This window comes from Sinocyclocheilus rhinocerous, unplaced genomic scaffold, assembly GCF_001515625.1.
Source record: "Sinocyclocheilus rhinocerous isolate Xijiao unplaced genomic scaffold, SAMN03320098_v1.1 scaffold291, whole genome shotgun sequence".
Taxonomy (NCBI): Eukaryota; Metazoa; Chordata; class Actinopteri; order Cypriniformes; family Cyprinidae; genus Sinocyclocheilus; species Sinocyclocheilus rhinocerous.
The window spans coordinates 116,799-129,521 of record NW_015640451.1 but is presented as its reverse complement, the minus strand read 5'-3'; the positions used below and the strand labels follow the sequence as shown (position 1 = coordinate 129,521).

General features: G+C 35.8%; 2 protein-coding genes across 5 annotated transcripts; both read left to right on the top strand.

Annotated features, from left to right (window-relative positions):
• Positions 1–989: 989 nt before the first annotated feature.
• LOC107752857 (E3 ubiquitin-protein ligase TRIM39-like) lies at positions 990–6,271 on the top strand. 4 transcript variants are annotated; one of them, XM_016568926.1, is made up of 3 exons: positions 998–1,092; positions 1,189–1,256; positions 3,023–4,871. In XM_016568926.1, exon 3 carries the CDS (start codon positions 3,038–3,040, stop codon positions 4,478–4,480), a length of 1,443 nt encoding a protein of 480 aa, XP_016424412.1. In that variant the 5' UTR covers positions 998–1,092; positions 1,189–1,256; positions 3,023–3,037; the 3' UTR covers positions 4,481–4,871. The 4 variants fall into 4 exon arrangements, 1 of the variants encoding a protein (XP_016424412.1); XR_001641399.1 differs by lacking the exon at positions 3,023–4,871 and adding an exon at positions 6,230–6,271 and having other exon boundaries at positions 990–1,256; XR_001641398.1 differs by lacking the exons at positions 998–1,092; positions 1,189–1,256; positions 3,023–4,871 and adding exons at positions 5,437–5,602; positions 6,230–6,271.
• Positions 6,272–8,041: 1,770 nt separating this feature from the next.
• On the top strand, positions 8,042–11,978 carry LOC107752856 (transmembrane protein adipocyte-associated 1 homolog). Its single transcript, XM_016568925.1, has 7 exons — positions 8,042–8,198; positions 8,303–8,389; positions 9,453–9,525; positions 10,173–10,252; positions 10,890–11,000; positions 11,097–11,157; positions 11,904–11,978. The coding sequence occupies exons 1-7, from the start codon at positions 8,085–8,087 to the stop codon at positions 11,915–11,917; spliced, it is 540 nt and encodes a 179-aa protein (XP_016424411.1). The 5' UTR covers positions 8,042–8,084; the 3' UTR covers positions 11,918–11,978.
• Positions 11,979–12,723: the final 745 nt, after the last annotated feature.

The window sequence follows — 12,723 nt, the reverse complement described above, 5'->3', positions numbered from 1 at the left end:
ATATCCTAATGATTTTTGGCATAAAATAAAAATCTATAATTTTGACCCATACAATGTATTTTTGGCTATTGCTACAAATATACCCCAGCGACTTAAGACTGCTTTTGTGCTCCTGGGTCACAAATCCTAAAGGAAGTGCCTTACAAAGCAAGCATGATTGGAAAATAGTGTATCATGTAGACTATTTTATCCTGCTGTCTTCAAGAAGTATGATCTGTGACAGATAGTAATCTTGCATACTCTATCTAAGGAAGGATACGCTGAGCTCTCATAAAAACTTGCTGGTTAGTTGTATACTGCTCTCTGTACAGTACAGGCAGTTCTGATGTCAACCAAACATGCTGCTCAAATAATAATTCTATTTAATAATATATGCTCATATTAGTGTTATTTTTAGTTAGGTACACATCTGACATTTTGAACAAAATGTCATTTAAAGATATTGTAAAATACATGTTATAAATGTATTGTTATATAAAATGTAGATTTTTTTTTAAAGAGTATATTAATGAAATCATAAAACAACAATAACAACCTCCATTAAAGATCAAAGTTCCCACATAGCAATTAAAAGTAGTATTTTTTAAGTTGACAATAACTGGCAAAAATATGTTACAAATATTTTGCTTATGTTTATATTTTTTTATTATTGCCCATACATTTAACAGTCTAATAAAAATATTTTAAAATTGTCTTATGTAAGCAATATATTTTTCTAAACTTTTTTTTGGCAGTTTCCATCTTTAAAAATGATTTTTGTTAAATGGGAGCATTTAATAGGCTATTAATGGAGGTTGTTATCGTTTTATTATTATTTTTTATTTTAAAATTTTATACACACACACACATGCAGTTTTTTTTTTTCAGTTTGCTATAAGTATCAATACCAATTGTATTAATTTTATAATATATAAAATTAATAATTGTACTAATTGTATGAGTACCAAAGTACCAATTGGCTGTTTGTTCATCGTGCGTGATCACGTACATCTTCATCATCATCATCATCACACTGGTTTGTATGTGAATGAATAGATAGAGCCGCTGCTGCTGTGAAGCTCCATCAGGAAGCAGCAGTGTGTTTAAATAAAGGTGTGTGTGGCTGTAAATGCAGATCTGCTGCTCCTTCAACTCTAATGACACACATACTGTCTGCTAGATGAACAATAACTCTTGTTTTACACGTAGCGAACGTCCAGCCTCGATATTAGCAGCACTGAATCTCACTTTAAGTGTCATCAGGAGGAAAAGTGCAGGTAAGTGCATTACACAAATCTTAAACGAACAGTTTATGAAACATTGTGATGTTAACTGAACCCATAAACGATCCGCTAATACAGTAATAGACGAGTGATGCAGGCGGGAAAACGAAGCTCTGCACCGATCATCACTGAAGGCGTTAACGGGTCTGATCGCGTTTGCCTTGACTCGCATGAGAATATAATATCGTGTTGCAGTTATGATTGTAAACGCACAGTTCGTCGTGCATCTGCGTCGAGTTCCAAAGACATCCAGGCTTTTATGTTGGAAAATGGCTGCACATAAACAGCTGGAAGCGCCATGCACGTCTTTCTGGAAGGATTTCTACTGTTGTTCTACACGCGATTAACAGCAGGGCGAGATTTTTGGCGAGAAAGTGAGTGGTGTGGCTTAGCAGTTCACTGGGCAGCCAGTTAGAGGAAGGTGTCAAAGTCGAGCCTCGTTTACACTGACAGGCTTCACGGCTGCAGCACGCGCTGCTCGCCGCTAGTTGGCGTCCTGTCGCTTTAGTTCTGACAGCCTGATCACAAAACCAGTCATAAGGGTCAATTTTTTCACTGCTTTTGTGCTCCAGGGTCACAAATGATGTTTATTTCCATATAAAAATAAAATATCCTTTTGTTTTGAACGCATCATATCAACAAGATTGATGATTATCAGTATATTAAACTCGGTCAGAATGCAGATCATTCCCATCTCCGCTACAGAAAAAAAACATTGTTGCGAGATTAAAAACATAAAACAAATTTATGGCATAAATTATGATATAAAAAGTCTGCATTTTTAGAAAACAATTATGACAAAATGTTTGACCTTTTATGTCATAATTATGACTTAGGTCATAATTTAAACGTTTTTGTCTAATAATTATCTCAGAATTTCAACTGTTTATTTCATAATTTAGAATTTATCTAATAACTATTAGGCCTACTTAGAATCTCTTCGTTTTGACATATTTATGACTTTTTATATCGGAATTATGATTTTAATCTCATTTTGACTTTCTGTCTCATAATAATGTCTTAGCATCAGACATTTAGTGAAGACTGTCTTTTTATCTCAAAATTTCAACTTTTTATCTTATAATTATGACATTATCTCTTAATTTTGTGGTGTCATAACTTTTTATGTCAGAATTACGACTTTTTATCTCATAATTACGACTTAGCAGCATCTCACAATTTTGAGAATTTTTGGTCATAATTATGACATTTTCAAAATTATGATGTACCAAAAAATTATGCTTGGGTAAATCATTGTTGTGAGATAAAATGTTATGATATCAATTATGACAAAAAAGTCAAAATTGTTGGGAAAAACTCATAATTATGACATAAGAACAATTATGACAAAAACGTTTTTGACCTTTTATATAATAATTATGACTTATTTAAAATTTTATCTAATAAATGTGACTTTTTATCTCAGAATTTCTCATTTTATGTCATAATTTTAACGTTTATGCCACAATTTCGATTAATAATATCATAATTATGACTCTTTATCTCATAATGTTGACTTTGTCGTAATTTTGGCTACTTTTTGTGATAAATCTCAAAATGTCAACTTTTTAATCTCATTATTATGACTTTTGATGCCATAATTGTAATTCTCCATGTTTTTCCCCCTGTGAGGTAGAAATGGGCTTCTAGGGAATCCTGTTTTTCCACATTCTCTCCAAACTGGAAGGCATTTTGTCAGTTTGCATTAAAGCCAGAGGTGCATTTATGTAACTGTACTGTTCTCTGTCTGTACTGCACAGTTACCAAAGACAGTCATGATGGCACACGGGTCTCCTGAGGGCTGTTTGGAGTCAGAGCTCACCTGTCCCATCTGTCTCCATCTCCTCCTCGACCCGGTCACTCTTCCCTGTGCTCACAGTTTCTGCCTGGTTTGTCTGGAGACACCAGAGAGGGACAACACTTCTGGATTTGATCAAGCACTTTGCTGCCCAGTTTGTGGACAGGAACATCTCAGCCCAGAGTCCCTGCCGAGAAACATCAAACTGAAACAGATAGTTGAGAACTACAAAGCCAGCAGCATCAGTGGTGAACTTCAGTCCAGTGCAGAAGACAAGCTAATCAATGACCGGCCATCTCCAGAAGACGCTGATGTGTGCAAATCAACAGATTCTGGGAAAAGCTCTCTTGTGGAGACTGAAACCAATGAACGGAGGTCTAGACTGAATCCCGTCATAACTAGTCTTCAAGAAAAGCTGGCTCTAGTAGATGATCTGGCGAGTAAGGAAAAGGCCAGAGAGGCTGCGGTTAAAGCAGCACACGCAGATCTGAGGAAAGATGTGAGCAGCGTATTGGAGGAGATCGCAGAGCTGGTGAAGACCTACAGCACGACTGCTTTGAAGCTTCTGGAGGCCGAGTTGAGACCCAGAGAAGATGCTGTTGGGAAAAGAGTGCGAATGCTGTCAGACCTCCAGAAGCCGCTGAGATCTGCTGGACTTCAGGTCGACGCGTTAATGGACGAGATGGATGACGCGTGTTTTATTGATGGAGTCCGAGACGTGGAGAACCAGGTCTCCAGCTTGACCCTGGAGCCTTTGCAGGACTCCTCAAGCGATCTGGAGTTATCCAGCAGTTTGAAGAAAGTCTGTGAGAAGATCGAGCACCAAAATACCCAACTCCGTCTCGGACTCGGATCCACTCAGCGGGCCTTACGCGTCGTTCTCAACCCATCCGAGGTCACCTTCGACCCCGATACCATCCATCCCAACCTGGTCTTATCCGAAGACCTCAAAACGGTGTCTTTTAGCGCAGCCAAACAGCCGTATCCGGCCAGATCTCGGAGGTTTTCCAGTTTCTTCCAGGCTTTGAGCTCCCAGAGCTTCGTCCGAGGAGAACATCTCTGGGAGTTCCAGGCTGAAGGCTGTGCTTGGGTTCTGGCCGTGTGTTACGGCGAACTGCCCAGATCTGGTTCTGGAAGCGGTCTGGAGAGCAGCGCTGGATCCTGGTGCCTCATGTACTGCGATAACCTTCTGAGGGCGTACGAGAAAGGAAAGGACACGCCGCTTAGACGCACGCCGTCTCTGAAGAGAATGGAGATACGCCTCAGCTTTAGCACTGGCACTTTAGCGTTTTACAGCGTCAGTGATGTGAGTGGAGATAAAACTCACCTGCACACTTTTAAAGTCCGCTTCACGCAGCCGGTGTATCTGGCTGTTAGGATGATGTCTGGTCAACCCAAAGCACACATCACTGTAAACTAGTGATTGAAGAAACCCACTTGTTTCTGCTTTCACCTTATGCATCGAATTGCTCAAATAATTTCTTAGACCTCATGCATCCGTTCTTATCCCGTTGTCATAATGTTATGATGCAATACGTCATTAATGTTCACTTACGTATTGAATGCATCATTCTACAATAGATTGTCACATGCATTCCGTTGGAGTATTTCATTTGATCATATACAGTGTTCCTCGGTGTATGTTCAGTGTCAGTTCAATGCATGTGATGTTGCATTTAAGCATGTGGCATTTGTTTAACTTCAATAGTACAAGACCACATTACATTTAAAACATTTTGAATTCTGTTTCTGTGCTGTGCTTTTCTTTTAACATGTGTATTAATACTTGTTTCTGTCTAAATTTAAATAAACAGTAGAATCTACCTTTTTTCTAAATACTGCATTATACTGTACTATTTATTGTATAAATATTGTATCGTATTGTTTTTTTTGTTTTTTTTTCCTAAACTCCAAAGTTTTTTATTTTAATGTTTGTCTTTTATTTTGAAGGGTTGCCTACATGGCTGCCATCGACTTCGGAAGGGCGAATAGGCTTTTATTTTGAAGTGTCGCCTACAAGAGGGGTCTTCGGTGTCGTTTTTGTTTATATAAATTAAAATTTTAGTGTGCTTTATTATAATCGCAAAAAAAAACTATTGGTAATGGTATTTTGTGTAAAACATACATGTGTATTCATTGTTTAAAATAAGATTTAAATTAAGTAATATGACAACAAGTGCAAATCAAAGAAATATCAACACATATAAATAAAATATTAGTGCAAAATAAAATAAAGTTAAATGAAATTAAGCTACAGTACAGCATAAGCTATCAAAGTAGCAATTAAACGTACACAAATACGTATTTAGTGGTTTCGTTGAGTCTTTTATTGTGAAAGGGTTCATAGATGGCGGCCATCTTTGATGCGATGACGCATTGACGCCGACTTTTATCTGACAAGCGAATCGCGACTGACGCATCATTTCGTTCCGTCTGTAAACAACAAGCCACCGACGAAAGTTATTATGCCTCAACTAATAACTTATGATCACGTTAATACTGAAGCGCACCGGCTCTGATCTGAGATCATTAACAGTTAAAGGTGAGCTGTGTTTTTGAGGTTTATCAGCTGATATATCCGCGTGCTGTGTGTGAAATCTGTCACATGATGCATTACAATATAAACATGTCGCACTCGTGCAGTGAACATACAGAAGATTCTAGTTCACTGACGCTTTATGCGTGTGTTTGGGTCAGTGTCTGTTGTTTCTGATCACATTTGGATGTGAGTGTGTTATGTAACATCATATCTGTGTAAATACACACACATTCCAGCGGAGAAACTTTGTTGCGTTTCATACGTTCGAAACATTCCGATCTCTTACAAAATGTAACATTTATTTCATCTTTAATTTTAGTAATTATTATTCGTTTTTTTAATTTTTTAATATTTCTAGCTTTAATTTCTTTTTATTTCCGTTTTAGTAATTTTAGTACTAAACCTTATTTTTATTTCAGTTAGTTGCCAAGGCAACATTTCTCATTTTTAAATGTTAAAGTTCTTTACGTGTCTTTGTGTTATATTGACACAGTTGTGAATCTAATCTTCTGCATTTTTTATGGTGAACTCCTAGAAATCTGTGCTTTACGTTCAAATAAGTTGCTTGTATGCTCTATATGTCTGTATATCATATATGAGTGTAAACTGCAGGAGTTGTGTGTTTTGCAGAGGTTTAATCCAGAATGCTGGAGACTGTGACTGATGCAGTTATCCTAATGATTTTTGGCATAAAAGAAAACTCAATAATTTTGACCCATACAATGTATTGTTGGCTATTGCTACAAATATACCCCAGCGACTTAAGACTGCTTTTGTGCTCCAGGGTCACAAATGTGTCCTTATTGCTATTATATGGTATGTGCATGTCTAGTTGCTGTAAATTTGCAAGTAGTTTTTTTTTTCTTTTTTCAGTTTAACTAAGTGACAGGTCAAGGATTTGTGATTTCATGTTTTTATTTATTTGTATGTATTTATTCATGTAGTTTTATTTTGCATTTCCGTGTGCTGAAACTGACTGCAGTTTTCATCTGGGCTCTCTGCCATGTTTGAACGCCTGAATGCGTGTAGTTTTTGAGCTCATATACTGAAGAGTATTCCTCAGATACAGATGATCTTGTGTTGGATCTAACAGAAGACGCTTGAGGCGCGTGAAATGTGATTTGAGTGCTGGAGGATTTTTACAACATGAGCTTTCAGTTCTGCTTTCGTTTCTGTGCTTGTAGTGACTCTATCAAACGGGACTGTCCTCTGTAATTTTATAAAAAATCACATCTGGTTCTCCTGGGACAGTTGGGTTTGTGTTGGTGAACGACTCTGAGCTCAGAATATCTTCAGAGACAGCAGATGTTTGGTGCTTTTCATGACAACTTCCTCTCCTCGTCTTTAAAATCATAAATCAGCAAATTATGTAGAAAGAAAAACCGTAGGTCTATTGTTTTGGGTTATCTATTGTATGTTGTAAGTAAACTTCTGAGGAAAACATTTTCAAACTTCACCAAAAATGATCAGTATTTCTTATGAAACTTTGACAAAATAATTTTCTCATTATTACAGTAATTTTTTTGTATTAAATTACCATTCAAGAGTTTAGTGTCAGTGAGATGTTTTTAAAAGAAGTCTCTTCTGCTCGCCAAGGCTGCATTTATTTGATTAAAAAAGTAAAAACATGAATATTGTGAAATATTGTTATAATTTCAAATAACTGTTTTCTGTGTGAATATCTGTTCAAATGTAATTTATTGCTGTGATCAAAGCTGAATCTTCAGCATCATTCCTCCAGTCTTCAGTGTCACATATAAATCTTTTGTTCCATTATAAATGTCTTTACATTTTTTACAATGTATAGTGTCCTTGCTGAATAAAAATTACATTTTTAATTTCTTTAAAAAAAAAAAAAAAGGTTACTGACCCCAAACTTTTGATTGGTAATGTATGTTATCTCACAACAGGTTAATATACAGAATTATATATTAAACCAGCCGCAAACATTATATAATCAAATAATTCCCTAAACTTAAAAAATTGACCCTTATGGCTGGTTTTGTGGTCCAGGGTCTCATTTATATCTTTTCGTTTTTATGAAGAGAACTTGTTGAAGAGGAAAATTAGCCTCAAACCTCATTTTTTTTTGCAATTTTATTTTTTAATTTCAGTTTTAAGACTTCAGCTTAAACTTTTTGTTTTGGTTCCCAGGAGGTGTTTGTGTGGATAAATAGGTGCTTTCCATCACAGCATGAAAAGTTGAAATTCCAGTTTTAGACGAGCGTCTGTTTGTGTGTGTGTGTGAGAGGGAGAGAGAGAGAGTGTGTGTGTGTGTGTGTGTGTTTGTGTGTGTGTGTGTGTGTGTCTGTGTGTGTGTGTCTGTGTGTGTGGTCTAGTATTGTAGTAATAAACGGCTGGTTTCTGTGCTGTTTAATCTAAACATGTTTAATGAGCACCGTGTCACAGCACTAAAGCCTCTGTTTTGGTCTGATTCGTAACTCTCCGTCTCTGTTTCTCCGTCAGGGTTCGTTACTGGGACTTGATGCTGCTCGTCCCAAACGTGGCTTTCCTGGTCTTCCTGATGTGGAAGCTTCCTTCTGCTCGCGCTAAGATCCGTCTGACCTCCAGCCCCATATTCGTGGCGTTTTACATACTGGTAAGCAGCAGAGCGTCCCGCGTGAGCTGAAGGTTTGCATGCAGTGGAGTTAGTGTTTTCTGCTCAGGTTTGCTCTGACGGACTCTTTCTCTCGTGCCACTCAGGTGTTCGTGGTGGCGGCTGTAGGAATCACACGTGCCATCGTCTCCATGACCGTCAGCACATCCAGCGCCGCCACACTCATAGACAAGGTGAAAACACACACATGAGGACTTCACGCTAACTTCTGTCAATCTTGAATTAATTATGGTAATATCTACCAAATCTGCATCTGAAAGCACAACTTTTTGCGTTTTAAACGTTTTATGACACCACCAAAAGCTTCTGTAGTCATTGTTCTACATTTTGCTTTCTCTTGCTCTGAAAACAAATTAATGTTTAAAAACATTTAAAACATGCAAAGCATGACTCATTCCCGTTTTGATATTGTGATTTTTCATTATATTCCATTCGACTTAGTATCAAGTTATTTATTGTATTTGACATACTACAGTTCAAAGGTTTCCAGTCAGAAAATGTTTATACCGTGAGAACTTTTGTGCATTAAACTGATCAAAAGTAAAGACATTTCTAATGTTACAAAAGATTTCTCTTTCAAATAAATGCTGTTCTTTTGATTTTTCTATTCATCACATAATCCTGAAATATAAAATGTGTCAAGGTTTCCACAAAAATCTGAAGCAGTGAACTGTTTTCAACATATGCTAATAATCAGAAATGTTTCTTGAGCAGCAAATCAGCATATTAGAATGATTTCTGAAGATCATGTGACACTGAAGACTGGAGGAATGATGCTGAAAATCACAGAAATAAATTATAATTTACAATATATTCAAGTAGAAAACTATTAAACTAAGCTATTTTAAATTTTAATAATATTTCATAATTTTACTGGTTTTACTGTTTTGATCAAATAAAGGCAGCTTTGTTGAGCAGAAGAGACTTCTTTCAAAAACATTTACAAATCTGACCAACGTCAAAGTTTTAAACGGTAGTCTTTTTATTGAAACAGGGTAGTCAGTGACAAGTTGAGGTGGAGCAACTTCTTATATTATGTTGATGGATTGTAAAACAAACATTTATTTAATTACAATAACGTGACTGATGAATCATTCATAATCAGAGCAGGAAGATGAATTCAGAAAGCAAGCGTAGTCTGTTCTGACGTCAGATGTATTAGGTTTGCTGACGCTGTGATGAACGCAGTGCTGTGATTATGTTGTGAATTCATCAGTGATTTCTGTGTGTTTACAGGTGCTTTGGGAAATCACGAGGTTCTTTTTATTGGCTATTGAGCTCAGCGTCATCATACTGGGACTGGCTTTCGGTACGTTCCTGCATTGTGTTTGTTTCGGATCTCAAATGTGATTCAGTTTCTTATAAAAATCACATTTTTCAAATGGGTGAAAATGTAATGTTAGTATTATTAATCTATCACAGTATTAACTCTTTTTTTTTTTTTTTTTTTTTGCTTTTATTTTTATATTTTTGTTGTCATTTTAATTTTAAGTTTCACTAATTAAATAAGTACATTAAGTTTTCTATTTAGCTTTATTTCAGTTTTAGTAATTTTAGCACTTAAACTTATTAATTTGAGTGAGTTGCCAAGCCAGCATTCAACATTTTTAATTATCATTTTTAGGTTTTCACATTGTTGTTGTTGTTTTGGGTCTAATATTTTATATTTTAATTTTATTCCAGCTGTATTTCAATTATAGAAAATGATTTTTTATGTTTTTTTAAGTAATGCTATTGTTTAGGAATAGTGATAATTGGTCCCTAAAATATTATTATTATTATTATTTTGCAGTTTTAGTTAACAAAAGCAACACTAGTGACAGTGATTTCCATGTTTTCTAAAGGTACCTGTTGTGTTGTAACTTGCTGTGCAGTGAGAGCCCTTGAAAACAAAGGGTCTTTTAGTGTGTAGCTCTTTCTGTTAATGTGTGGTGTTTGCTGATTGTGTTTGCTCAGGCCATCTGGAGAGCAAGTCCAGCATCAAGCGTGTGTTGGCCATCACTGCGGTCCTGTCTCTGGCCTACTCCATCACACAGGTGTGTTACGCAACAGCCATTCATTACACTTTTGTGACCCTGGAGCACAAAAGCAGTCTTAAGTCGCTGGGGTATATTTGTAGCAATAGCCTACAATACATTGTATGGGTCAAAATTATCTATTTTTTTTTATGCCAAAAATCATTAGGATATTAAGTAAAGATATTTTGTGAATTTCTTACCGTAAATATATCAAAACTTAATTTTTGATTAGTAATATGCATTGCTAAGAACTTCATTTGGACAACTTTAAAGATGATTTTCTCAATATTTAGATTTTTTTGCACCCTCAGATTCCAGATTTTCAAATAGTTGTATCTCAGCCAAATATTGTTCTATCCTAACAAACCATACATCAATGGAAAGCTTATTTATCCAGCTTTCAGATGATGTATACATCTCAATTTCACAAAATTGACCCTTATGACTGGTTTTGTGCTCCAGGGTCACATTTATACAAAAACTGCTGAATATATGTCCTTGAAAAACATCTGTTGAGTTGGATGTTAATGATCTGATTAATTCAAACGGATAAATAATGAGTTTTAAGTGCCGCTGTGTGTAAAGACACACTTAGCTGTGATACATTCACTTCTAGTGAGTTATTGCTGTAATGCAGCATCTCTTGCTCTCTCAGGGGACTCTGGAGATTCGTTTCCCGGACAAACATCTCTCCGCCAAAGACTTCAACATCTACGGCCACGGCGGGCGCCACTTCTGGTTGGCCAGTTCCTGTTTCTTTTTCCTGGTATCTAATCAGTTACTTCTCCTTTCTTATGAAACCATATTGTGTTTATATATATTGAATTATTAATGTTTTATTCTGCGATATAATCTGTTTTAGGTGTATTCCCTGATAGTCATCCTACCTAAAACTCCAGTCAGAGAGCGGATCTCGTTACCATGTGAGTAAATGCAGTGTTCATCGTGTAGGAAGCATTCAGATGATGATGATGATAAAGAAATACTCCAAATAAAGTTTAATTATAATTTTATATCAGTAAGTTTGAATTGATATGTCAATAGATATGTTAGTAGATTTGACGTATACTTAGTATGGAAACATGTATTTTAAATAAATTATGGCATAGGTTTTTTTTATTTATTTTTTACTAGGGTATACTGTTGGAGCAGTGCAGTTAGCCACTTAACAGAAATGCTAGTGTTAGATAATGCAATTTGTAATAGTTTTCAAATATATTTTGTAAACTAATTAGATTTTAAAAAGTTTGTATAAATTTCATCTGCTATCTTTATATCTGTTATAGCAAATATTTGGCAATACGTCCTGCTCTTTAGACTAAAAGGTGCATGTAGATAAAGACCCCAAAAATTGGATTCTCTAATTCATCTAATTTAATTGTTTTTAATATATTTTTATAATACATATAATATGCATTGTCTTATTTGCATAAAATGTGAGGGAAAAGTTTGTGAAATGAATTTGAGAATGTTTGTCTCATGATTTGAGAATGCTACAATAATAAAAACCTTAAATATTTCTCATTCATTTTATATCATCATATTTATTTATTTGGCCTTTTTCAAAATTCTACAAATGAATTATCTCTACATTTAAGTGGATGCCAGATTACCAGAATGGTTTCAAACTGAGTTTTCTGTGTATCTGTTCCTCTCTGTGTGTTTGCAGCTGTGTGGATGTGACCACATTCCTGTACTTTTCCGTCTTTGCTCCTCTGATCTATGTGACGTTCCTCAAAGGATTCTTCGGGTAAGTAGATCCACCTGTGATTCAGTCACAGGATATTACAGACGTCTCAGTCGATGCAGCCTCTAGACAGAGACATATTATCATGCTTTAGTTGTGCATGAGGAACTGTGTTCACGGAGCAGATGAATATAGGCTGCTGTGGGTTTCAACTTCCGCAAAATGCCATATTCGGCACTTTTGTAGGATTTATTTTTAATTCAGGCTCCAAAAGCAGTCGTGCGTTACCTCATGGGGAAGTTTTGAGTTGTGAGTGTTTCTATATGCCATGTCAAACTCTTTATTTCAAAAGAGCAAGAGAAATGCTGTTGTCCTGCACTAAACACCACCTTAAAGACATTACTGCTCTTAGCAAATGTGGCCAACCATCATATTATTCTACAAGCTTTTACTCGTTCTATTGGACGTCTGTGGAAGTCCTTTCTGTTTGGATAGTTTTAAACAGAATTTTACAGAAACGATCCAAAAATGTGGCAAAGTCGGAGCACTTCTGATACCATGAGAGGATAAGCGTGGTAATTTCCCTGTTCCAGACTTTTATAAATAAAAATAAAATCCTTTTTTATTGTAGTGTTTTTAAAAACATGGTTACAGATATTGCCCGACACTCATTGTGGTTTTTGACATTTATACAAAATGATATATCAAATTGATACACTTTTGCTGGATGCCACTGATACTATCTGGTTTTTGTATATCAATAATTCATAGTTAACATACATAACATCTCCTCAGTAAAAAA

Coding starts and splice junctions, on each gene's coding strand:
- LOC107752857 (XM_016568926.1), top strand. CDS start 3,038: ATGATGGCACACGGGTCTCCTGAGGGCTGTTTGGAGTCAGAGCTCACC.
- LOC107752856 (XM_016568925.1), top strand. CDS start 8,085: ATGCTGCTCGTCCCAAACGTGGCTTTCCTGGTCTTCCTGATGTGGAAG. Junction 10,253..10,889: donor TGGCCTACTCCATCACACAG/GTGTGTTACGCA, acceptor TTGCTCTCTCAG/GGGACTCTGGAGATTCGTTT. Junction 11,001..11,096: donor GTTCCTGTTTCTTTTTCCTG/GTATCTAATCAG, acceptor AATCTGTTTTAG/GTGTATTCCCTGATAGTCAT.